We start from the raw sequence: 25,583 nt of genomic DNA on the forward strand, positions 1-25,583 counted from the left end.
GTCTCTTTTTCTTGCCTTGTTGCATTGTCTGGAACCTTTAATACATTGTTGAATTGAAGTGGTGATAGTGGGCCTCTGTTTTATTTATTGCCTCTGAGGAAAAGCTTTCACTGTTTTACAATTAAGTATGTTGTTTGTTGTGGAGTTTATTTTGTTCGTTTGTTTTGTTTTTTGGGTTTTTTTTTTGCGGTACGCGGGCCTCTCACTGTTGTGGCCTCTCCCGTTGTGGAGCACAGGCTCCGGACGCGCAGGCTCAGCAGCCATGGCTCACAGGCCCAGCCGCTCCGCGGCGTGTGGGAATTTCCTGGACCAGGGCACGAACCCGTGTCCCCTGCATCGGCAGGCGGACTCTCAACCACTGCTCCACCAGGGAAGCCCCATATTGCTTTCTTTTTAAGAATTTTTGTATCTGTGGCCATCAGTGAGATTGGCTTATAATTTCCTTCCCTTTTCTTTTTTGTTTTTTAATTTTTAATGGGGTATAATTGATTTACAATGTTGTGTTAGTTTCAGGTGTACAGCAAAGTGAATCTATTATACATACACACATATCCACTCTTTTTTAGCTTCTTTTCCCTTATAGGCCATTACAGAGTATTGAGTAGAGTTCCCTGTGCTCTACAGTAGGTCTTTATATAATTTCCTTTTCTTAAAGTGCGCATATCAAGGTTTTGGAATCGAGGTTTTATGTCCTCATACAATGATATGGGGCATCTTCTCTCATTTTATGAGAGAAGGACCCTGGAGGAGTCCTGCATAAGATTGGGGTTATTTTTCTTTAAATTTTGGAGAGAATTCACTAGTAAAGCCTTTAGAGCCTGGAGTCTTCTGTATGGGGAGGCTTTTAATTAGAGATTTTGTTTCTTTTGACACTCTAGAACTCCAGATTTTCTCTTTCTTCTTGTCAGTTTACGTAAGTGAGTTTTTCAAAGGAATTTTTCATTTTTCCAAATTTACAGAAATTGGCCTAAACTTGTTCCGGATAACCCCTTGTAATGGTGTTTATATCTGTAGGGTGTGTAGGGATGTTCCCTGGAGCCTTCTCTGCTGTTTTCAGTCTTGCTCTCTAATCACGCTTTTCAAAGAACCCCCGCCCCTGCCCCCCACTCCCCAACCCCCCCGCCCCTGTTGCCTCTCTTCTCTCTCTTCCTCCTCCTTCCCCTCCTTCCCTTCACTTCTGGCATGAGGGTTCTGGCATGAGGGTGGTTGGGATCCCTTGCCTGTTCCGTGTCCCCATTGCCCCCAGTAGAGTCCTGGGTCTGTGCAGTGGCCTGGACTTGCAGGCACCTCGTCTCTGTGGCCAACTGAGCCGAGCTTGCCAACACGTGTCCAAGAAGGCCTCTGCCTGGGCTTCTCCCGTCCCTCTGCGCTCAGGCACCACACCCTGTGACTGCACACTCAGCCAGCCAGCTGCGTCGTGTCTTGTCGGCTCTGGTCACCAGCCAGCTGCACCCCTCCGCCTCTGCTTTTCTGAAACCTCAGTTCTTTCCCTTCAGCCACCTGTGGGGCCTGTCAGCTTTCCGGGTTTGTGTCCCCTGTCCGGGAGCTGTCAACTCGGGTGCTGGGGCTGCACTTGTGCCCAGTCTCGGTGTGTGGCAAACTCTGCCAGCCCAGGGTCCTCTCAGGCCCCCACCGCCTCGTGGACTCGCCTGTGTTCAGGGCTCTGCCTGTCATTGCTGGGGGGGCGGCGGAGGGGGCTTTCTTACAGCTCTTTCCACGTCTTTCCATTATTTCTGCTCACTGTTGTTGAAAATGAATCTTTCCCATGGCAGTTCTTGGGGGCAGCATCTCCTGGTGGTCAGGGTCTGCCCTGCTCACCTCTCAGGGGCTGTCTGGTTGCAGGTGATTGTGTTCTTGAGGAAGAAGGACAAGTTCATCAGCCTGCTGTTGAAGCACATCGGCACCTCGGCCCTCATGGACCTGCTGCTGCGCCTGGTCAGCTGCGTAGAGCCCGCCGGGCTCCGGCAGGAGGTCCTGCATGTGAGTGTGTGGGCCCCCTCCTCCCTGGAGCCCCTCCCCGTCTGCGTGGGCTCTGCACATTCTCCGAGTGTGGAGTGAGTGCCTCCTGGTATAAGGAGGCTGGAGCTGTTGAAGCAGCACCGGGGTGCCCAGCACCCCAGCTTTCCACCCAGCAGGACCTTCCCCTCCTGATGAGAACCACTCAGGGGTTCTCGTCAAGGCTTGTATTTGAGGCTGGGTCTGGCATCTGCCCCTTTTCTCTTGTCCTGCCTCAGTCCATTCATCAGCAGAGAGCAGAAGTGGGTTTCCTCACTTGCGCCCCACCCCTAGGGCTGCTAGGTCTCCATTGGGTGCTGGTCCTGTGCCCGAGTACGTGCCCAAGAGGAAACAGTCGCCGAAGAGGATTCCATGCAGAGACGTTTCGAAGACCAGAGTTGGCCTGTGTCTGTCCTGACAGTATTCACAGCGAGAGGGGCTACCCATAGCTCCCTGAGGGCTTTCCCAGAAGAGGGGAGGGTGCTCAACCCCAAGAAGCCCAGGAAACCAGTGCCGGACAAAGAATCTGCTGCTGTTGGGCAGGTGTTGTTTGTAATGCAGCTTAAGGTAGAATAAGTAAACCACTGGTCCTTCTTGACGGTTTTCCAGCTCCTGGAATTAGGTGACAGTGGTCGCTCTCAGATTCATAACCCGCTTCGTTATGGAGCGGCCTCCCACTGAGAGTTAATCATAGTAGCTGATGTGGCACAGTGAGAGCCGCGGGAACGTCAGCCGTTGCTGAACGTTAGTGGGACGCCTGCCCTGACTACACTGAGCCCATTTTGGGGTAAGGAAGTGCGTGGAGGAGCCGGACTGACCTGGAGCCCGGGCGCTGCAGGGAGCAGCTGGGCTGTGTGCTGGGAGAGCCCCATCGGCGCGGGTGGCTCCAGGCTCCGCTTCGGAGACGTCCTAAAAACAGAGCTCACGTGTGTTTAAGAGTCTGGACCATTAGGGCATGTGGAAGGGGATCCCCTCCTTTACAGTCTTTGGGTCACTCCAGAATTCGGCCACTGCTTGTGCTTTCAGGGTCTGGGTGGACGCACGTGTTGGGTGAAGTATCTCTGTGCCAGAACCTGGCGCGTGGATTTCTGTTGCACTGAAGGACTTTCCTTCCATTTCGTCAGATGTGAGCGGAGTCACTTACAGGCCTCCTTTTCCCTTTCAGTGGCTTAATGAAGAGAAGCTCATCCAGAGGCTCGTGGAATTGATCCACCCGAGTCAGGATGAAGATGTGAGTATGGGCTCGTGGACCCCACCTTTGAGCAGGCGCCCCTCGCTCAGGGCTGGCGGAGAGCGCTCTCCACTGCTGTCTGAGGGGGCAAGTCACTCCTTTCCTCAGATGCTCTTCCTTTAATCAAGCACTGACTTGCAGACTTTTTTTTTCTAAAATATAATACATACATATTATAAAAAAACAGTCTGAATAGAATTGTATGTTATCTATGGCTGAGTAACAGATGACCCCAAAACTTAGTTGCTTATAACAGTAAGTATTTTTTATCTCAGTTTTTATGGGCCAGGGGTCACAGGTCCTCTGCCCAGGGTCTCTCACAAGACTGTGGTCACCGCAGGGCTCAACGAGGGGAGGGTCTGCCCCCAGGGTCACTGGTGGCTCTGCAGGACTCAGTTCCTTATTTTATTTATTTATTTATTTGTTTGTTTATTTTTATTTCTTGGCTGTGTGGCATGTGGGATTTTAGTTCCTTGACCAGGGATCGAACCCACGCCCCCTACCCATACCCCTTGCGTTGGAAACACAGAGTCTTAACCACTGGACCACCGGGGAAGTGCCAGGACTCAGCTTCCTGAGGGCTGCTGGCTGAGGCTACCCTTGGCCCCATGCCCCCCGGGCCTCTCCGCAGGGCAGCTCGCAGCCTGCTGCTGCGTCCTCTGGGGCAGGCACCTGACCTACAGGTGACAGTCCTCGCCGGCGTGCCGCCGCTGTGACTGCTGGTTCTAGCCTGCGCTCGAGGAGATGGGGTCTACAGGGGCGTGAGCTCCGGAGGGAGCGTGTGGGGTGGCAGTGGGGCTCCTCTCAGCCCCTGCCCGCTCCTTGCGGTATCACGGTTGAGAGTGTGGGGAATATCCCGATAGGCCTTTTCCTACACGTGACAACTGCACACAGCTGCACACGCACGGTCTCCTTAGCACTTTGGAGAGCGGTGGTCCTGACTCATGTCTGAGCCTTTGCTGCTGCCTGGCTGTGCTGTTTGGGGCTCTTTTGGCCCACGGGCCTGGCCAGGCAGCCGGGCAAGGGTGTCTGTGCTCCAGATCTGGGAAGGGAGATGCCCCTCCACCAGTGTGAACGCTGTGAGCTGACCGGCCCTTTCCCAGTCCCCGAGGCAGCTGGGAGGCCGCGGAGGCAACCTGGCTGCTTTCAGTCTTGCCTAAAGCAGTCACGAAGCGCTTCCTTCAGCTGGTTTCCCGTGGCGCGCACGTGAAGGCTGCTCGTTAGGTGCTCCCTGCGCCGAGCCGGTGGCTGAGTTTCTCTCTGACCCTGTTCATCTGCTCCACAGACTCAGCCCACGTGGCTGGCAAAGGCACCGAATCAGAGGTTCTGAATTTTTATGGGCTTAATGTTTCTCTAGAAAAGTTGAGTCCTTTATTTTCTCTGTAGCAACTGTCCTGTTTTCTTGAGCTCACAGGACCCACCCTGTGTGTTAATAGCCACTTGTGGTGTTAGTACCACAGGCACACTCGCGGTGTCTGTCTGAGGGTATAGAACGATGTCTGCGTGGCGTGCTCGACCGTCGAGGCCCCATGGGAGCTCTTGGGGGGCGGCCAGATCTGCGCCCCACGGTGAGAGGCAGGCCAGGCTGAGACGAGCCGCCTTCGAGTCCAGCGCCTCGGCAGACCTGCCACAGCAGCCGCTCTGACCGTGCGGCAGGCCGGCCCTGAAGGCGGCTCTTCATCCCTGTCCTTTCAGAGGCAGTCCAACGCTTCGCAGACGCTCTGCGACATCGTCAGGCTGGGCAGGGAGCAGGGCAGCCCGCTGCAGGAAGCTCCAGAGCCAGACCCCCTCCTCATGGCGCTGGAGTCGTGAGTGTGGGCTGCAGCGCTGGGGGGCCTGGGCTGAGGGCCAGGGACACCGCCACCTCCTCTGATCGTTTCTGAGGAACTCGCCCCGATCCACAGTTAACTTGATGGGCCTCTTTCTCACGGGAGGTGTCTCCTGGCAGGTTCAGAGAATGCGGGCCCCCGGGGCAGCCGTGTCCTAAAAACCCTGGGTGTGTGGCCTGAGCCCCGAGCGGGGCCTCTCTGGGATTCAGGGTGCTGCTCCTTCGGCGGGGGTGGGGGTGGGGGTGGGGTCTGTGCATCCCCCCGCCAGGCAGTGACCTTGCGCGTGTCCGACAGGCAGGACTGCGTGGAACGGCTGCTGAGGAACATGTTTGACGGAGCCCAGACCGAGCTCTGCCTCGTCAGCGGGACCCAGGTGCTACTGACCTTGCTTGAGCCCCGGCGGGCGGGGTGAGTGTCTCCCGAGAAGGAGAGTGCTGCCACTTCAGTGACGGAGGCCCAGGGGAGTGGCCGGGTGTGCTGTTTGTGCTTTTAATGTTTCTAATGATGCAGGTGATCATGGGGACAGACCGTCCTTGTTGAAAAGATAAACTTGACGGCTGTAAAGTCCCCTTTGACCTTCGCCATCAATCACATCCCCACCTCAGCCCAAAGACACCCCCTGTCGCCAGTTTGCGAAGTGTTTATAGACGTGTGTGCAGAACAGGCACGGCCAGTGGGCTTCCCCAAGGAGTGTCCCGATGAGTACCCCCAGCACGTGTGTGTGTGTGTGTGTGTCTCTGTGTGTATATGTGTGCATATGTGTATATATGTACGCGCGTGTGCGCGCGAACGCACGTGTGTATGTGTGTTTGCGTGTGCACTTCTGTCTGCTCTGTCCTGTCACGTGCCGTGCTGGTGGTCTGATTCCCAAGGAGACTGCAGTTCCCTCATGTCCTTGCTCTGGAAGGAGCTTCACTGTAGCCCCCAGCACTGATAGCCTGTGCTGTTTTTTTAAAGAAAAGGAACAACCAGAAAATAACAAGAAATTGACTTAATCTCAATGGTGAGATGATTAGCAGTTTCTTTCTTTCCCTCTGGTACCCAATACATATTTATTAGTTTATTACCTAAAAAGAGAATTATGATGTTATCATCGTTTAGTTAGAAACCAGAATATTGCTTATTCATCTTTATGAGCCCAGGAAGGCTGGGCCCTTCCCGCAGGAAGTGGGGACTCTGGTGAGTGCCTCGCCTGCGATGCAGGGACAGTGTGACAATGCAGAAAACAGATGAGCCGGTTCATTCTCTCTGCTTTTTTATCCTTTTATGTGGCCTCTTTTATCCTTTTATGGCCAGTCCTGTCTCTCAGCCGAGGAGTGGGGTCGACAGTGAAGGTTTTCAAGGTGGGAGGAGGGAGCAGAGCTGCTTCGAGGGTGTGACGCCCACAGCCCGTCAGGGCCATCACCTGGGCACGGCCCCCACCCCCATACGGTCAGCAGCCTCCCTGGAGACGACAAGTGGGCACTTCGGGAGGGGGTATGGTGTAATGGGACTAGTGTCCCCGTGTCCAGCTGCCTCTGGTCCACAGGATGGAGGGCTTGCTGGACTCCTGCTCTCAGGGACTGGACAGGCTGTGTGCCGTCAGCTCCGGCGTCCTGCGCGGCATCGAGCCACGGCTGAAGGACTTCCACCAGCTTCTGCTCAGCCCGCCAAAGGTAGGTGCCCCGAGCAAAGGTCGGGGGCTCTGGAGACCTCGTGGGCTGGGTCGCTTGCAAGGCAAAGACCCCACTCGCCACCCGGGATGACAAGCGCACTCAGACCCCATCTGCCGAGTGTCCATCTTCTCTTTGAAGAGTTGGACAGTTCGCCACCCCCCCAGGCAACTCCTGCCTTCTGACGGGGGTGTCCGAGAGCCCGAGTGCACTGGAGACCCGGCCTCTTGAGTTGGGGGCACCCAGCCAAGGAGTGAGGGGGTCCCAGAGGAGACCCTTTGCTCAGCTGAGCAGCGGTGGTCATGGTGAGGAAGACCCAGTCCCTCTGCACCTCAGTGCCCCGGGCACAGCCCCTTCGCCTCTCCTGGTGCCTCTCTTGGGCACCCGCCGTGGTCTACCATACTGTTTCTTACATATATCAGCTTGTGGTCTGCCTTCCCCACTAGAAAGGAGGACTCATGAAGTCAGGGATTCTGGAACATTCTGCTAATGAAAAGGTAGATGCACTGTGCTCCGTGTGTGGGATCACCCCATCTCACGAGGCCACCCTTGTCGTCAGTCTCCTCCGTCTCATACGCTGAGGTCACATCCCTTCGGCTGGCAGGCTGAGACCAGAGTGCCCTAGGCACCCAGGAGCAGCGGCCCACCCTCACTCAGTCTTGTGAGCCCTGAGGGGAGCGGTGGGGCTCTTAACCCGACTGACCCCTTGGCTCCTCCTGCAGACCACATTGCCTTGAGGACCCCTCCCCGGCTGGGCCACGTCATGCAGCAGCGGCCCTGGCCCTTCGACCAGGGTCAGGTCAAAGAGAAGCCCACACATGGGTGGTGATCACACCGGTCACAAGGCTCTAACTGGGCCGTCCTTTTGTGTTTGCAGAAAGCAGCGATCCTGACCACCATTGGCGTGCTGGAGGAGCCCCTGGGTAACGCCCGCCTGCACGGAGCTCGCCTCGTGGCCGCCCTGCTGCACACGAACACGCCCAGCATCAACCAGGAGCTCTGCCGGCTCAACACCATGGGCTTGCTGCTGGTGAGCGGACACCTGCCCCGCCTGGGACCTCAGCGCCCAGGTGAAGGCCTGCCCGAAGGGAGGCTCTGGTTCGGTTCTGGGGCAGGCACAGTCTGTGCAGAGACCGCGTCCTGCCCCCCAGGCTTGAGGCCAGGTCACTGGTGAGGCGCACCGAGTGACGCTGGGACCCGCCTCCGTGTAGGCTCATGCAGGGCTGCCCTGGAAGCAGAGGGAGCCGGTGATATGGTCCCTCCCCTTTCTGATTTCTGCCTTAATAGAGAACTTTGAAGCTCTTCAGCCTAAAACGCCCTAAAGAGCTGCTCCTCGTCCCCACAGTAAAGGCAGAGCCTGTGGGGAGCTCCTCTGGCGGGCACGCCCTGGGGGTCTGAGGGAGGGTCTGCAGGCAGTGACCTCAGGGCGCTGCTGACGGGGAGGGGACCTCGCTCAAGCTGTACACGGAGCTCACGCATCCCCAGCCTTCTCCTCAGCCTTGCCCCTGGGCCTCTGCTCCCAGGAAGCTGAAATATCCTTACATTTAAATCTCAATCCCAGAAGGAGCTGCCTTGGACCTGGGCCTGAAGGACTGCCTGCCTCAGGAGTCCTTCCAGCGTTTGGAAGTCACTGGGCTCTGCTGTGACTGTAGAGCCTGGATGTGGGTCAGAGGGCGACTAGGAAAGACCTCAGTCATTTCTTTTCCTCTCCTCCGAGAAAGTTCTCTCTCTCCCACTCCCCCTTTCTACTTTTCATTTATTGTGGCAAAATATATGTAACATGAAATACACCATTGTAATAACTTGCAAGCATATGGTTCAACGTTCACGTTGTTGTGTAACCATTACCACGATCTCCAGGACTTTCTCATCTTCTCCAGCTCTGAGCATTAAACACTCGGTCCTCATCCCCCCGCCAGTCCCCAGCCCTGGCGCCCACCCTTCTACTTTCTGTCTCTATGGATCCGACTATTCCAGGGATTCCTATGTAAGTGGAATCAAACAGTATATCGCCTTTTCTGTCTGGCTTATTTCACTTAGTATAATGTTCATCCATGTGGTAGCATGTGTCACAATTTCTTTCCTTTTTAAGGCTGAATGATGATATTTCATTGTATGGATGTACTGCGTTTTGCTTATCCGTTCACGTGTTGGTGGACAATTGGGTTGCTTCCACATTTGGGCTATTTTTAATAATGCTGCTATAAACATGGATGTACAAATATCTGTCTCAGTCCCTGCTCTCACTTCTGACTACATACCTAGGAGTGGAGTTGATGGGTCACACAGTAATTCTATGTTCAGCTTTTTGAGGCACCCACACACTGTTTTCCCCAGTGGGTGCACTGTTCTACATTCACACGAGCAATGTATGAGGGTTCCAATTTTGTCAGTAACACGTGTTTTCCATGTTTTTGATAATAGCCATCCAGATGGGTTTGAGGTGGTACCTCACTGTGTTTTGATTTGCGTTTCCTTAGTGATTAGTGATGCTGAGCATTTTTTCATGTGCTTTTGCTGGCCATTTGTGTATCTTCTTTGGAGAACTGTCTGTTCAAGTCCTCTGCCCATTTTTGAATTGGGTTGTTCGTTTTGTTGTTGTTGTTGAATTGAAGGAGTTCTTTATATATTCTGGATATTAAGCGCTTAGATACATGATTTGCAAATATTTTCTCCCATTCTGTGGGTTGTCTTTTTGCCCTCTTGATGGTGTCCTCTGACGCACAAAGGTTTTCATTTTGATGAAGTCCAGTTTATCTGTTTTTTTTCTTTTTTTTAATTAATTATTTTATTTATTTTTGGCTGCGTTGGGTCTTTGTTGCTGTGCGTGGGCTTTCTCTAGTAGCAGTGAGTGGGGGGCTGCTCTTAGTTGTGGTACGTGAGCTTCTCATTGCGGTGGCTTCTCTTGTTGTGGAGCACGGGCTCTAGGCGTGCAGGCTTCAGTAGTTGTGGCTCGTGGGCTCTAGAGTGCAGGTTCAGTAGTTGTGGCACACGGGCTTAGTTGCTCTGCGGCATGTGGGATCTTCCGGACCAGGGCTCGAACCCTTGTCCCCTGCATTGGCAGGCGGATTCTTAACCACTGCGCCACCAGGGAATTCGCAAGTTTATCTGTTTTTTTCTTTTGTTTCTTGTGCATTTGATGTCATACCTATACCTAAGAAATCATTGCCAAATCCACTGTCATGCAACTTTCCCCCTGTGTTTTCTTCTAAGTACTTTATAGTTTTAGCTCTTGCGGGTCTTTGGTCCATTTTGAGTTTGTATATCTATGCAGTGTAAGGTAAGGGTCCAGCTTCATTCTTTTGCATGTGGATATCACAGCACCATTTGTTTTGTTTTGTTTTTTGAATGTAAGTTTCATGTGTAGGTTATATTTCTACTTCTTCATACCCTATTGCATGCTCACCACCAAAGATTTAGTTTCCATCTGTCACCATACAGCTGATCCCCTTTACCCATTTCGTCCTCCTCCCTACCCCACCCTTTACCACTGGTAACCACTACTCTGTATCTACATGTTTGTTTTTGTTTGGTTTGTTTATTTTGTTTGTTTTTCATTGATGAAATTATACGGTATTTGTCTTTCTCCATCTGACCTACTTCATTTAGCATAATACCCTCTAGGTCCATCCATGTTGCTGCAAATGGCATTATATCATTCTTTTTTATGGCTGAGTGATACTCCATTGTATATATGTACCACATCTTCTTTATCCATTCATCTGTTTATGGGCATTTAGGTCATTTCCATATCTTGGTTATTGTAAATAATTCTGCAGTGAACATGGAGGGGCATATATCTTTTAAAATTAGTGTTTTTGTATTCTTTGGGTAAATAGGAATGGAATTGTTGGATCATATGATTGTTCTATTTTTAATTTTTTGAGGAACGTCCAACACTGTGTTCCACAGTGGTTGCACCAGTTTACATTCCCACCACCAGTGCACAAGGTCCTCTCTTCTCTCCATCCTCGCCAACACTTGTTATTTCTTTCAGCACCTTTTGTTGAAAACACTATCCTTTTCCCACTGAATGATCTTGGCACCCTTGTTGAAAATAAATTGACCATATGTGTGAAGATTTAGTTCTTTGGATTATTTATTGTTAGTGGGAAAAAATGCAACAGAGTTTTGTGTGTTGATCTTTTATCCTGGAACTTGGCTGAATTTGTTTATTTGCTCTAACAGTTTATGTGGAATTTGTACAATTTTCTGCATATAAGATTGTATCATCTGTGAACAGAGATAATTTTATTTCTTTCCAATTTAGATGCCCTTTATTTTTATTTTTTTAAATTTTTAAATTTTATTTTTTATAAGCAGGTTCTTATTAGTTATCCATTTTATACACATCAGTGTACATGTCAATCCCAATCTCCCAATTCATCCCCCACCCCACCCCCCGCCGCTTTCCCCCCTTGGTGTCCATATGCTTGTTCTCTACATCTGTGTCTCTATTTCTGCCCTGCAAACTGGTTCCTCTGTACCATTTTTCTAGGTTCCACTTATATGCATTAATATACAATATTTGTTTTTCTCTTTCTGACTGACTTTACTCTGTATGACAGTCTCTAGATTCATCCACGTCTCTACAAAGGACCCAGCTTCGTTCCTTTTTATGGCTGAGTAATATTCCATTGAATATATGTACCACATCTTCTATATCCATTCGTCTGTCGATGGGCATTTAGGTTGCTTCCGTGACCTGGCAATTGTAAATAGTGCTGCAGTGAACATTGGGGTGCATGTGTCTTTTTGAATTATGGTTTTCTCAGGGTATATGCCCAGTAGTGGGATTGCTGGGTCATATGGTAATTCTACTTTTAGTTTTTTAAGGAACCTCCATACTGTTCTCCATAGCGGCTGTATCAATTTATATTCCCACCAACAGTGCAAGAGGGTTCCCTTTTCTCCACACCCTCTCCAGCATTGGTGGTTTGTAGATTTTCTGATGATGCCCATTCTAACTGATGTGAGGTGATACCTCATTGTAGATTTGATTTGCATTTCTCTAATGATTAGTGATGTTGAGCAGCTTTTCATGTGCTTCTTGGCCATCTGTATGTCCTCTTTGGAGAAATGTCTATTTAGGTCTTCTGCCCATTTTTGGATTGGGTTCTTTGTTATTTTAATATTGAGTTGCATGAGCTGTTTATATATTTTGGAGATTAATCCTTTGTCCATTGATTCATTTGCAAATATTTTCCCCCATTCTGAGGGTTGTTTTTTTGTCTTGTTTGTAGTTTCCTTTGCTTTGCGAAAGCTTTTAAGTTTCGTTAGGTCCTATTTGTTTATTTTTGTTTTTATTTCCATTACTCTGGGATGTGGATCAAAAAAGATCTTGCTGTGATTTATGTCAAAGTGTTCTTCTTATGTTTCCCTCTAAGAGTTTTATAGTGTCCAGTCTTATATTTAGGTCTCTAATCCATTTTGAGTTTATTTTTGTGTATGGTGTTAAGGAGTGTACTAATTTCAGTCTTTGACATGTAGTTTCCAGTTTTGCCAGCACCACTTACTGAAGAGACTGTCTTTTCTCCATTGTATATCCTTGCCTCCTTTGTCATAGATTAGTTGACCATAGGTGTGTGGGTTTATCTTTGGGCTTTCTATCCTGTTCCATTGATCTATATTTCTGTTTTTGTGCCAGTATCATACTGACTTGATTACTGTAGCTTTGTAGTATAGTCTGAAATCAGGGAGTCTGATTCCTCCGCTCCTTTTTTTTTTTCCTCAAGACTCCCTTGGCTATTCGGGGTCTTTTGTGTCTCCATACAAATTTTAAGATTTTTTGTTCTAGTTCTGTAAAAAATGCCATTGGTAATTTGATAGGGATTGCATTGAATCTGTAGATTGCTTATGGTCATTTTCACAGTACTGATTCTTCCAACCCAAGAATATGGTATATCTCTCCATCAGTTTGTGTCATCTTTGATTTCTTTCACCAGTGTCTTATAGTTTTCTGAGTACAGGTCTTTTACCTTCTCACGTAGGTTTATTCCTAGGTATTTTATTCTTTTTGTTGCAGTGGTGAATGGGATTTACCCTTAATTTCTCTTTCTGATCTTTTGTTGTTAGTGTATAGGGATGCAAGAGATTTCTGTGCATTAATTTTGTATCTTGCAACTTTACCCAATTCATTGATTAGCTCTAGTAGTTTTCTGGTGGCATCTTTAGGATTCTGTATGTATAGTATCATGTCATCTGCAAACAGTGACAGTTTTACTTCTTCTTTTCCAATTTGTATTCCTTTTATTTCTTTTTCTTCTCTGATTGCCATGGCTAGGACTTCCAAAACCATGTTGAGTAATAGTGGTGAGAGTGGACATCTGTGTCTTGTTCCTGATCTTAGAGGAAATGCTTTCAGTTTTTCACCATTGAGAATGATGTTTGCTGTGGGTTTGTCGTATGTGGCCTTTATTATGTTGAGGTAGGTTCCCTCTCTGCCTACTTTCTGGAGAGTTTTTATCATAAATGGGTGCTGAATTTTGTCACAGCTTTTTCTGCATCTGTTGAGACGATCATACGGTTTTTATTCTTCAGGTTGTTAATATGGTGTATCACGTTGATTGAGTGCATATATCGAAGAATCCTTGCATCCCTGGGATAAATCCCACTTGATCATGGTGTATGATCCTCTTAATGTGTTGTTGGATTCTGTTTGCTAGTATTTTGTTGAGGAGTTTTGCATCTATATTCATCAGTGATATTGGTCTGTAATTTTCTTTTTTTGTAGTGTCTTTGTTTGGTTTTGGTATCAGGGTGATGGTGGCCTCATAGAGTGAGTTTGGGAGTGTTCCTTCCTTTGCAGTTTTTTGGAAGAGTTTGAGATGGATAGGTGTTAGCTCTTCTCTAAATGTTTGATAGAAATTACCTGTGAAGCCATCTGGTCCTGGACTTTTGTTCGCTGGAAGATTTTAAATCACAGTTTCAATTTCACTACTTGAAACGGAAAGTAATTCTGTTCATATTTTCTGTTTCTTCCTGGTTTAGTCTTGGAAGGTTATACCTTCCTAAGAATTTGTCAGTTTCTTCCAGGTTGTCCATTTTATTGGCATAGAGTTGCTTGTAGTAGTCTCTGAGGATGCTTTGTATTTCTGCAGTGTCCGTTGTAACTTCTCGTTTTTCATTTCTAATTTTATTGATTTGAGTCCTCTATCTCTTTTTCTTGATGAGTCTGGCTAATGGTTTATCAATTTTATTTATCTTCTCAAAGAACCAGCTTTTAGTTTTATTGATGTTTGCTGTTGTTTTCTTTGTTTCTATTTCATTTATTTCTGCTCTGATCTTTACGATTTCTTTCCTTCTACTAACTTTGGGTTTTGTTTGTTCTTCTTTCTCTAGTTGCTTTAGGTGTAAGGTTAGATTGTTTATTTGAGATGTTTCTTGTTTCTTGAGGTAGGCTTGTATAGCTATAAACTTCCCTCTTAGAACTGCTTTTGCAGCATCCCATAGGTTTTGGATCGTTGTGTTTTCATTGTCGTTTGTCTCCAGGTATTTTTTTTATTTCCTTTTTGATTTCTTCAGTGATCTCTTGGTTATTTAGTAACGTGTTGTTTAGCCTCAATGTGTTTGTGTTTTTTACGTTTTTTTCCCTGTAATTCATTTCTGATCTTCAGTGTTGTGGTCGGAAAAGATGCTTGATATGATTTCAGTTTTCTTAAATTTACCGAGGCTTGATTTGTGACCCCAGATGTGATCTATCCTGGAGAATGTTCCGTGTGCACTTGAGAAGAAAGTGTGATCTGCTGTTTTGGGGTAGAATGTCCTATAAATATCAATTAAATCTGTCTGATCTATTGTGTCATTTAAAGCTTGTGTTTCCCTGATAATTTTCTGTCTGGATGATCTGTCCATTGGTGTAAGTGAGGTGTTAAAGTCCCCCACTATGATTGTGTACTGTCGATTTCCTCTTTTAGAGCTGTTAGCAGTTGCCTTACGTATTGAGGTGCTCCTATGTTGGGTGCATATATATTTATAACTGTTATGTCTTCTTGATCCCTTGATCATTATGTGGTGTCCTTCCTTGTCTCTTGTAACAGTCTTTATTTTAAAGTCTGTTTTATCTGATATGAGTATTACTACTCCAGCTTTCTTTTGATTTCCATTTGCATGGAATATCTTTTTCCATCCCCTCACTTTCAGTCTGTATGTGTCTCTAGGTCTGAAGTGGGTCTCTTGTAGACAGCATATATATGGGTCTTGTTTTTGTATCCATTCAGCGAGCCTGTGTCTTTTGGTTGGAGCATTTAATCCATTCACGTTTAAGGTACTTATCGATATGTACCTGTTACCATTTTCTTAATTGTTTTGGGTTTGTTTTTGTAGGTTCTTTTCTTGTCTTGTGTCTCCCACTTAGAGAAGTTCCTTTAGCATTTGTTGTAGAGCTGGTTTGGTGGTGCTGAATTCTCTTAGCTTTTCCTTGTCTGTAAAGCTTTTGATTTCTCCCTTGAACCTGAATGAGATCCTTGCCGGGTAGGGTAATCTTGGTTGTAGGTTATTCCCTTTCATCACTTTAAATATATCGTGCCACTCCCTTCTGGCTTTTAGAGTTTCTAAAAAAAAATCAGCTGTTAACAGCTGAGAAATCAGCTGTTAACCTTATAGGAGTTCCCTTGTATGTTATTTGTTGTTTTTCCTTTGTTGCTTTCAGTAATTTTTCTTTGTCTTTAATTTTTGCCAGTTTGATTACTATGTGTCTCGGCGTGTTTCTCCTTGGGTTTATCCTGTATGGGACTCTCTGTGCTTCCTGGACCTGGGTGGCTATTTCCTTTCCCATGTTAGGGAAGTTTTCGACTAAAATCTCTTCAAATATTTTCTCGGGTCCTTTCTCTCTCTCTTCTCCTTCTGGGACCCTATAATATGAACGTTGTTGCGTTTAACGTTGTCCCAGAGGTCTCCTAGGCTGTCTTCGTCTCTTTTCATTCGTTTTTCTTCATTCTGTTCTATGGCAGTGAATTCCACCATTCTGTCTTCCAGCTCACTTATCCGTTTTTCTGCCTCAGTTATTCTGCTATTGATTCCGTCTAGTGTATTTTTCATTTCAGTTATTGTGTTGTTCATCTGTTTGTTTGTTCTTTAATTCTTCTGGGTCTTTGTTAAACATTTCTTGCATCTTCTCGATCTTTGCCTCCATTCTTTTCTGAGGTCTTGGATCATCTTCACTGTCATTATTCTGAATTCTTTTTCTGGAAGGTTGCCTATCTCCACTTCATTTAGTTGTTTTTCTGGGGTTTTATCTTGTTCCTTCATCTGGTACCTAGCCCTCTGCCTTTCATCTTGTCTTTCTTTCTGTGAATGTAGTTTTCCTTCCACAGGCTGCAGGATTGTAGTTCTTCTTGCTTCTGCTGTCTGCCCTCTTAGATGAGGCTATCTAAGAGGCTTGTGCAAGCTTCCTGATGGGAGGGACTGGTGGTGGTTAGAACTGACTGTTGCTCTGGTGGGCAGAGCTCAGTAAAAGTTTAATCCACTTGTCTGCTGATGGGTGGGGCTGGGTTCCCTCCCTGTTGGTTGTTTGGCCTGAGGCGACCCAGCACTGGAGCCTCTGCGGCTCTTTGGTGGTGCTAGTGGTGGACTCCGGGAGGTCTCACGCCAAGGAGTAACTTCCCAGAACTTCTGCTGCCAGTGTCCTTGTCCCCATGGTGAACCACAGCCACCCCCTGCCTCTGCAGGAAACCCTCCAACACCAGCAGGTAGGTCTGGTTCAGTCTCCTTTGGGGTCACTGCTCCTTCCCCTGGGTCCCGAGGTGCACACTACTTTGTGTGTGCCCTCCACTAGTGGAGTCTCTGTTTCCCCCAGTCCTGTCAAAGTCCTGCAGTCAAATCCCGCTAGGCTTCAAAGTCTGATTCTCTAAGAATTACTCCTCCCGTTGCCGGACCGCCAGGTTGGGAAGCCTGACGTGGGGCTCAGAACCTTCACTCCAGCGGGTGGACTTCTGTGGTATAAATGTTCTCCAGTTTGTGAGTCACCCACCAGCAGTTATGGGATTTGATTATATTGTGATTGCGCCCCTGCTACCGTCTCATTGTGGCTGCTTCTTCGTCTTTGGATGTAGGGTATCTTTTTTGGTGAGTTCCAATGTCTTCCTGTCGAGGATTGTTCAGCAGTTGTGATGCCGGTGCTCTCGCAAGAGGGAGTGAGTGCACGTCCTTCTACTCCGCCATCTTGAACCAGTCTCTGCGGTGGCTTCTCCTGTTGTTTTGATGCTTTTTATTCCTTTTTATTGACTAATTGCCCTGGCTAGAACTTCGAGTGCAGTGCTGAATACAGGTGGCGAAAGGGGCATCCTTTCTTTGTTTTGGGTCTTAGAAGGAAAGCGTTCAGTCTCTCACCACTGAATATGTTTTCTGTGCTCTTGTCATAGATGCCCTTCACTATGTTGAGGAAGTTTCCTTTATTCCTAGTTTATTAAGTGTTTTTATCAAGAAAATGTGTTGAATTTTGTCAGATGATTTTTCAGTGTCAGTTGAGATGACTGGTTTTTGTCCTTCATTCTTTTAATGTGGTATATATTACACTGAAGGATTTTCATATGTTGAACCATTCTTGCATTCTGGGAATAAATCCCACTTGGTCATAGTGTATAATTTTCTTCTAATCTGCTGCTGAATTCAGTTTGTTAGTATTTTGTGGAGAATTTTTGCATCAGTGTTCTTAAGGGATGTTGGTCTGTAATTTTCTTTTCTTGTGATGTCTTTGGTGTCAGGGCAGTGCTGGCCTCACAGACTGAATTTGGTAGAAAGTGCTCCCTTTAGTTTTTTTGGGGAGACTTTGAGAAGGATTGGTGTTGTTAATTCTTCTTTAAATGTTTGGTAGAATTCCAGTGAAGCCATCTGGTATGGGCTTTTCTTTATTGGGAGGTGGGTCTGACTGTTGAAGACGAGGCGGCATGGATGAAGCCACCTCCAGTGTCACCCAAAGTCACACAGGCAGGGAAGGTGAAGCCGAGACTGGAGACTGTGTTTCTGTGGGGGAGGAGATCTGTGTCAGGCAGACGGGCCTCCTTCCTTATCCAGCTCCCCACTCCCTGGTGGGAAAGAAGGGTCCAGACTTATATCCTGGGCTGGAGCCTACACCCCTTTCCCCAGCCCCATCTCCCCATCCTGCGCAGCCCGCTTCCTTCCGTGGAGGCAGCAGAGGGTGTGGGATGCAGGCAGCTGTGGACCCTGCTGGGTGTGAGGTGGCCATGTGGACGTGGCAGGTGTGCCTGTCCCGCCTCCCTGCTGGTGCCGCTCTGCTCGCCTCAGGGGCAGGTCTGGAAAAGGCCATGGCAGAGGGGCTGCAGCTGCCCATTCAGCCTCCTCGGGGGCGTCTGCCTGGGAGCTTCTGTTTGGGCCCCTTGGGGCTCCCTTGGGGAGTGTCCATGTGTGCACCTCCTGATTTCATGGCCCTCCTGGATAGGATCCCCAGGGGTTGGAGAATTGAACACACTCCCAGTAACTTGTGGGTCAAAGATAAAATCATAAAGGAAAGACGATAAAAATACTGCATAGCAGAATGTGTGGAGTGTAGCTGCGGTGGATTTTGCAGGGAGGCCCACGGCCTTGCCAGGATGCGCTGGAGGAGGAGGGAGGTTGAGGGTCTGCGGGTGCAGCTTCGAACCTAGCACAGAGGATGAGGAAACCACAGGAAGCGGTCACACGAGCGGAGGTTACGGAGCTGGATAGAGATGGAAGGCCCGTGGCCGCCCGGACGTCAGGACACAGCACGGGGAGGTGGGCAGGGCAGCAGGGCCCCTCACGTTCAGCCTGCAGGACACGGGGCTTCCCTCACCCTCTGTCTCCCCAGGACCTGTTTGTTAAGTACGCCTGGAATAACTTCCTGCACTTCCAAGTGGAGCTGTGCATAGCCGCCATCCTGTCCCACTCTGCCCGGGAGGACAGGGCCGTGGCCAGCGGACCTGAGGGCGCGGTGGAGCCTCTGCCTTCCAGCGGGGACCCAGAGACCCCCCAGCCTGCCGCCAGCCGCCCTGAGAGCACAATGGTGACCCACGTAGGTCCAGGCAGCGTCACGCGTGTAGCTGTGTCCTGCATGTCCTGTGTGTCACTGCGTGTCCTGTGCATCCTGTGTATTGCTGCGTGTGCTGAACCCCACCCAGACCATGTGGACATTAACGTTGCTTTGGGCCCTCGTGTGCTTTCTCCTCTAATCCTCCCGTGACACGGGGTGAGCTGCTCTCCTTTCACCCGTGAGACGGGAAATCCCAAAGAAGGTGTCCATGTTTGCCAGGGCCCCAGAGCCGGTGGAGTGGAGGGCCCCGGAGGGGTGTAGAAGCAGCCCCGTTGCTGCCCCCGGGTCGGCTCCTCCAGGCCCTGAGGGCAAGCAGCCCCGTCATGGTGTGAATGCCGTGCCGGGGAGGTGCCCGGGAGGGGGAGCATATCCAGTTCTCACAAGAAGACTTTCTGGGATTTGGAGCCTCTGGAAAGCGTGGCTGCTCTGCACGGCCCGCCTCTTCCCTGACGCTTTCCCGCTCACCCAAGCACACTGTGTGGAGACCCGCTGGGGCCGCCCTTCCCGGGGCCGCAAGCAAGAGCATCCTGAGCGGCCGCGCGCGGGGCTGCAGGGGGTCGGCCTTAGTGGGTGTTCGCTAAGGAAGGAAGGAGGAAGCAGCACGTGGGTGGAGCATGTGGCACAGGCGATCCCCAAGCCGAGGAGCCCACCTCTGCGTGCGGGGCCCTGGGGGTCGGCTCTGCCCCCCACCCCCGGGTGGCTGCAAGGCTCAGACAGGAGGGGCTTGGCAACGGGGCCCCTGACCAGAGACCTGGGAGAGGGTCGAGAAGGGCTGCACCTGCAGGCCTGAGCCGGAACACAGCCAAGGGGGTAAATAGCCAGGAGTGGGCGCTTTCAGTGATGAGAGCCACAGGGGGTGGGTGTGTGCAGCGGCCATGCAGGCCAGCAAGGGACCTCACCCAGATAGTGAGGCCACACGCGGGGTGGGCGTGCGATTTGGGGCCCGGAGCAAACATTCCGGATACGGGAAGCTGCCTGTGTGAGGGCCTGGAAGCAAGTGAGCCCTGGGGCCCCCGGCCTCTTCCTCCTGGATGGAGAAGGCAGGAGAGTGGCCCGAGGGGGAGGACACGACCGCCGGGAGGCTGAGGGGACGAGAGTGTCCTGATTCGACCCCCGTCGCCACGTGGACGAGCCTGAGCAGAGCCTACCTGGGCGTCGGACGGGGACTGCAGGGCTGGGCTGTGATGCTTTCGCCGCCCACAGTGAACTTGGGGCTGACGTGTGCGCCTGCTGCCTGCTAAGCCCACTCAGTCCAGGGCTGGGTGGAGGGGAGCGTGCAGCCCTGCTGGCCCTGACCCGTGCCACCTGTCTGCCAGCTGTTCCAGAAGTGTTGCCTGGTCCAGAGGATCCTGGAGGCCTGGGAAGCCAATGACCACACACAGTAAGGACCACTAGGGCTCTGCGTGGGGCTCCAGGGCTGCCATGGAGGGTTTGTTTTCAAGGAAGGGTCCCACCGCTGTGGGAGCAGCTGCAGTGCTGCTGGTGGGGCCAGGGCGCGGGGCAGGGTAACGCGGCCTGCACAGCCCGGCCCCTGGCTCCATGGGCCCCTCACCCTCTTCCTCCCTTGCCCGTCCATCAGCAGAGACCCCAGTCCTGTGCCTGCACTGTGTCCCGAATCCTCCCACGTCCCCATCCCAGCCTCCAGCCACTTCTCTTACTGAAGCCTCAGACCCTTGAAAGAGCATCCGGGCCCCTTTCTGCTTCCCTCTTGCCCCATCTGCTCTCTCGTTGCTGATAAGCTGGGATCTTGCTGAAACCAGCAGGTGGTGTCACTTCCTGCTTGAAAGTCTTGACTGCCCAGGTCCCTGGTGTGACTGCAGGGTCGGGTCCAGTGGGCAGCCCTGTGCCCCCTGTGCTCCTACTCTGCCCCGCCAGGGGCTGCTCTGGGCAGGTGGGGAGAGCTCTGCGACCGCACCTAGTTCATCCCTTCTGTCCTGCTGTTACTGAGCCCACAAATCTGCGTCCGCTCCCAAGTAGCAAGAAGCGAGGTGGGGCCGCCCCGCCTTCCGCTGGGCCCGGCGTGCGTAGTGCCCAGGGAGGCCTGTGCTGAGTCTGCTCCTGTATGTGTTTTGTGTGTTGGTGCACAGGTGTGTGCCTGTGTGAGGGGAGGGCTCACTGCTGTCACCGAGGGGTCCTTGGGCCATAGTAAGCCGTGGACGGGCGTGTGAGCCTGGATGCCTGCAGGCCGCGGCCTCAGCGCGGTTCTCCCGCGACCTGGACAGCCGCTCACAGGCCTCCACCCTCAGCCCGGCTTCGCGTCTGGGCCAGTTCTGCCTGCCCAGTCTCTCCTGACCCCCTTCCTCTGCCGGGTGGGCCCACCGACTGGGGACCACCTTCGCTTCCTCTCTGGTTGTCGTCAGGCTCTGAAGAGAGAGAATACTGTTGAAAGCAAGCGCTGTCCACTCTGGGACCCAAGGGCTGTGTTTCTGTAACGGACGCACCAGAGTCTCACAACTGACGCCCTTCCTGCTGCATCAGGGATCTGAAGACTTGCTGCTCTGTTGGGTCCTGTGTGGGAGAGATGAGAAGTTGGGGGGAGAGCCACGTGTTTGCGGCCGTGCGGGACGCGCAGGTGGACAGGAGCCAGCCCGCTGCCCCTACTGCTCTGCCTACTCCCGGGTCCTGGGTCCACCCTCGGTCTTCTCTGGGGGCTCGGGACGCGCTTGGTCAACACTCACAGCCCCAGCCGGGCGCGGGTCTGGTGGTCTGCGCAGAGTGGGAGCGGCAAATGCCCGCCTCACTTGTAGGCAGGGAGTGGAGCGACGCGGGTGCGGAGCAGGTGCTCCAAAAGTAAGCAGCCTGCAGGCGAGGCCACGAGACGGCTTCGCAGGGCAGTGGGCCCGCGGGGAGGAGGCCGCAGAGCCGAGGCCGGGCCGGCTGGAGGCACCGTGGAGGAGGGCCGGCGGCAGGCCTGACGCCACCCTCTCTTTCAGGGCAGCGGGTGGCATGAGGCGCGGGAACATGGGCCATCTCACCCGGATCGCCAACGCAGTGGTGCAGAGCCTGGAGGGGGGCCCCGTGCAGACCCAGGTCAGCGAGGTCCTCCGAGGTGAGCGCCTCCAGGCCCAGGTGTCGCTGCCCGAGGTGCCCCGCCCCTGCCCTTGGCCCATCGGCGGACCGGACCAGCACTGGTGCCACACACTTGGCCCCCCCTTTGCCACGAGGGCTGTCCTGTCAGCTGCGCCTGGGCCTGGGCGGCAGCCTCCTCTGTGCCCTGGGCCGCCCGCGCCGGCCCAAACGCCTGCTCTCCTGCTCCGCCGTCCGGCTCTTCTCTGAGCTCGTGGCTCATCTGGGGAGCGGCCGCAGGGCCTGAGCAGAGGCCATCCTGGCCAGGCTTGCTCTCCCTCATACCCCACGGGCCTCCTCGTCGCGATCCGGGGCCCCGAGCGGGGGGCCGCCGCCCATGCCCCTTGCCAGCCCTCGCACGTTCTGGGCGCCCGGTCCGTAGCTCCCAGGCACTGGGCTTTCTGGCCTGAGCTGGGGAGAGCCCGAGGGATCTTGGTTCAGATGGGAGAAGGCGGGCAGCTTAGAAGGGCCTGTGTGGCCTCTTGGGGAGGAGGACGCCGGGCCAGCCTGAGCAGCACGTGGTGACAGGGCTGACAGGGTGACGCAGGGGCGTGCGCTCGGGGCGGCCTGAGGGTGATGGACAGTGACGGCCACAGGGGCTGGGACCCTGAGGGCACTTGGGGGCTCGTGCTGGTTTCACAGCCAAGACAGTTTGTCCCCCGTGCTGTGTGGGGGCCTGAGGACAGGGCTGGCCAGGGGGCAGGGGGACGCGTGTGCTCAGTGAACAGCGAGCGGGAGTGAGCACCGTCTGGGGGGCCCCTGGAGCGCCATGTGTGCTGTCGGGGCGGGGTGATCCCCATCCCTTCTGGGGGCCGTGGTGCCCTGAGTCCAGGGCAGGCAGGGGAGGTGCTGGGTTTGTCCCTGTCCCGGGCTGGGGAAGCTGCCCCCCAGACGTCCAGTTGGTCGTGCAGTGGGCGTGGCCTCCATGGCCCCCCGCCCCCGTGCCCTCGCCTAGTTGCCCCCATGGTGACCTTGGCCATGGCCCCCTGTGGTCCCAGGGCGGCTGTGAGCCAGGAGGCTGGGGGGGGGGGGGGGGCGGGGCCCTCTGACACGAGCGGGCTGCTCTCAGTCCGGCCCCCAGCCCGTCAGCACCTGTGACGAGCGTGTGCACCCAGGACGGCCCGGTGTGGGGTTGGGGGCGAGCATGAAGCGCTCTCTTTCTGGACTGTGAACGTCTCTGGGCTCCGACCTCCCCAGAAAAACAGACACACCCAGGCCTGCTGGGTTGGGCCTGTAAGGCCAAGAGGGACGTGCCCGTGCCCCGTGGTTCCTGTGTCCCCGGGGCTCCTCGGTCGGCCTGAGAGCCCTCGCGGGACCAGGATGCAGCTGCTGGCTCCATCCCAAGGGCTCACCGGGCAGCCTTCCCCGCAGGGCTCCCCTCGGATTGCCGCGGGCGCTGGGAGAGCTTTGTGGAGGAGACGCTGACGGAGGCCAACCGCAGGAACGCGGTGGACCTGGTGAGCAGGCCCCAGGCCGGCCGAGAGTGGGGGGCCCTCTGGGCAGAGCGCTGTCCCCACCCTGGTCCCTGCCCGACCTGGGCTTGCGGGACTCCTGGTGCCCGAGGCCCGGCGTGCCCTGCAAGGGAGGGTGGGTCGGCACGGCCCCAGACGCTGTCTCATGCCCACCCACCCTGGCCGTTGCAGGTTAGCACGCACCATCTTCACCCCTCGAGTGAGGACGAGGACATGGAGGGCGTTTTCCCTAACGAGCTGTCCCTTCAGCAGGTGCGTGAGGCCAGGCCCCTCGTCCTGAGCTGCTCTCGGCAGCGCTTAGGCCTCGCGAGTGTCCTGCACGCGTCACCAGAGCCTCGGGCGGGGCCGGGGAGGTGCTCAACCCCCGCTTCTGCAGGGGGTGCAGCCCCACCCTCCTCTACTTAGGGGGCGCCCGCAGGGCCACTTGACATTGATGAGACCCTTGGGGACGTGGTGGGCGAATGGAAAGTCAGAGTCACAGGCTCTTTGGACGTGGCTGCCTGTGGGTGCCCAGCCGAGAGGGCAGGACCTGGGAGAAGCCACTGAAGCACCAGGGGGGTTCCTGAGAGCGGCCACGGTCCTGTTGCCCAGGCTTTCTCCGAGTACCAGGTCCAGCAGATGACGGCCACCTTCGTGGACCAGTTCGGCTTCAGCGACGAGGAGTTTGCTGAGCAGGACGACAGCGTCAAGTGAGCCCAGTGGGACGTGCCCACCTGCCCCACCCTCGTGCCTTTGGGAGGGAGCCGGGCTCTGCTCAGTGTGACCAGGTCCCTGACCTGTGGCTCAGCCCTGCCTGGCCTTCAGGGCCATCGCACCACTTGCTCAGCTGGAAGCCACATGTGACCCAACGGCCTGGAGACGCCCTCTGGGGCGGCAGAGCAGCCGGGTGGGAGTCACCCCTCGCCGCCCATCCAGAGGTGGGAGGCGAGCCCGTGCACCCACCCGGGCTCGGCCTGCAGCCCTGGCCCCCCGCCCCTGCCTTTGCCTCCCTCGGTGGGCTGCTTCCCCCTTCTCTCCCTCTTGGGGGGACTTGACGGCGTCCCTGTTGTCCTCGCAGCGCCCCATTTGACAGGATAGCGGAGATCAACTTCAGCGTCGACGCTGACGAGGACAGCGTGAGTCCCGTGGATGCCCCTTGGGGGTGGCCGGGCGTGTGGGGGCCATGTGGCCCACGTGTGCTCTCCTGCAGCCCGGTGCCGCTCTGTTTGAGGCCTGCTGCAGTGACCACATCCAGCCTTTTGACGAGGACGACGACCTCTGGGAGGACGAGGAGACACACTGTGTGGCCCGAGTGACCAGAGCCAGGTGGGCCTGGGCGCCACACGGGCACCAGCCCTGTCTCAGCTGTGCCGTGGCACCCTGGGCAGGTGGGAAGGGCTGCTCTGACCGTGGGTCTCCCCCCAGGTTCGGGGGCCCTCACGCTTCAGAGAGCTGCCGGAAGGACGGCCTGGAGCACCGAGGCCAAGGTGGGGAGGAGAGCTCGGAAGCAGACGGGGCTCGGGCGGGCGCCCCTCGGGCTGCCGTCCAGGAGGAAGGTCCTCGTGTTGAGGGTGGCTCAGAAGGTAGATGATGGGGCCACAGGGTGCGGGCCGGGCAAGGGGCTTGGGCGGGAATGTGGGGGACAGGATTTGGTGCCCTGGCCTGTGGGCCTGTGTGTGTGTGTGGCTGGGCTGCTGTGGGCCTGATGCCCACTGACCCCCCGGCACACACTTTCAAACACGCTCATATGCCCTTGGTCTCCCGCCCCGTCACGGTCACTCTTGGCCACGCCGTCACAGCTAGAGGCGGGTGTCCCCCAGTACCGTGGGGGAAGGCACACCCACACCATTGCTGTGGGGCCTCCACCACCGGTCACGTGCTGGTCAAGGGGCCTGGACACCGCGTCTCCCCCAGCAGGCGCCCCCTGGACGGTGTCTGATGAGCCAGTGAATTCCACGGCCTCAGGCCTGGCCCCGGCAGTGGCGATGGACGTGGGTTCCAGTGTGTGGGCGGCCAGCGCGCCCAGCGCCTCGGCTGCGGAGGAGAGAGGCTGGGCCAAGTTTGCCGACTTCCAGCCTTTCTGCTGGTGAGGCGGGGCCGGGGCGGGGGGCGGCCCCGGCTGCCTGGGGGCCGGGTCTCCTGGGCGTGGGCTCAGAGTTGGCCTCGTCTGCAGCTCTGAGTCGGGGCCCAGGTGCAGCTCCCCTGTGGACAGAGGTCACGGCGATGCCCAGGGTGGCCTGAACCGGGGCCCAGAGAGAACCCGTGAGTAGGGGCGGCCCCAGGGGCAGGGGTGTGGGAGGGGGAGGCCAAGACCTCGGGGCCGCTGTATTGCCCTGGTGATGTTGGAGTTTG

The 25,583-nt window shown here is 53.7% G+C and overlaps 1 protein-coding gene across 4 annotated transcripts in view; it reads left to right on the top strand.

Moving 5' to 3' along the window:
• The window catches only part of PPP6R2 (protein phosphatase 6 regulatory subunit 2), an 83,240-nt gene that overhangs the window by 54,832 nt on the left and 2,825 nt on the right, over positions 1 to 25,583 (top strand). For 3 of the 4 annotated variants that reach the window (XM_060025887.1, XM_060025888.1, XM_060025886.1), the window contains 17 exons: positions 1,843 to 1,980; positions 3,161 to 3,226; positions 4,922 to 5,034; positions 5,350 to 5,463; positions 6,584 to 6,710; positions 7,585 to 7,737; positions 18,493 to 18,696; positions 20,031 to 20,095; positions 21,648 to 21,763; positions 23,152 to 23,237; positions 23,424 to 23,504; positions 23,844 to 23,941; positions 24,310 to 24,367; positions 24,442 to 24,557; positions 24,657 to 24,814; positions 25,146 to 25,317; positions 25,405 to 25,493. In XM_060025887.1, the coding sequence (XP_059881870.1) occupies positions 1,843 to 1,980; positions 3,161 to 3,226; positions 4,922 to 5,034; positions 5,350 to 5,463; positions 6,584 to 6,710; positions 7,585 to 7,737; positions 18,493 to 18,696; positions 20,031 to 20,095; positions 21,648 to 21,763; positions 23,152 to 23,237; positions 23,424 to 23,504; positions 23,844 to 23,941; positions 24,310 to 24,367; positions 24,442 to 24,557; positions 24,657 to 24,814; positions 25,146 to 25,317; positions 25,405 to 25,493 (1,954 nt within the window). The remainder of the gene's footprint in view (positions 1 to 1,842; positions 1,981 to 3,160; positions 3,227 to 4,921; positions 5,035 to 5,349; positions 5,464 to 6,583; positions 6,711 to 7,584; positions 7,738 to 18,492; positions 18,697 to 20,030; positions 20,096 to 21,647; positions 21,764 to 23,151; positions 23,238 to 23,423; positions 23,505 to 23,843; positions 23,942 to 24,309; positions 24,368 to 24,441; positions 24,558 to 24,656; positions 24,815 to 25,145; positions 25,318 to 25,404; positions 25,494 to 25,583) is intronic. The other variant, XM_060025889.1, reaches the window with a different exon arrangement.

This window comes from Delphinus delphis, chromosome 11 (assembly GCF_949987515.2).
Source record: "Delphinus delphis chromosome 11, mDelDel1.2, whole genome shotgun sequence".
NCBI classification, from domain to species: Eukaryota; Metazoa; Chordata; class Mammalia; order Artiodactyla; family Delphinidae; genus Delphinus; species Delphinus delphis.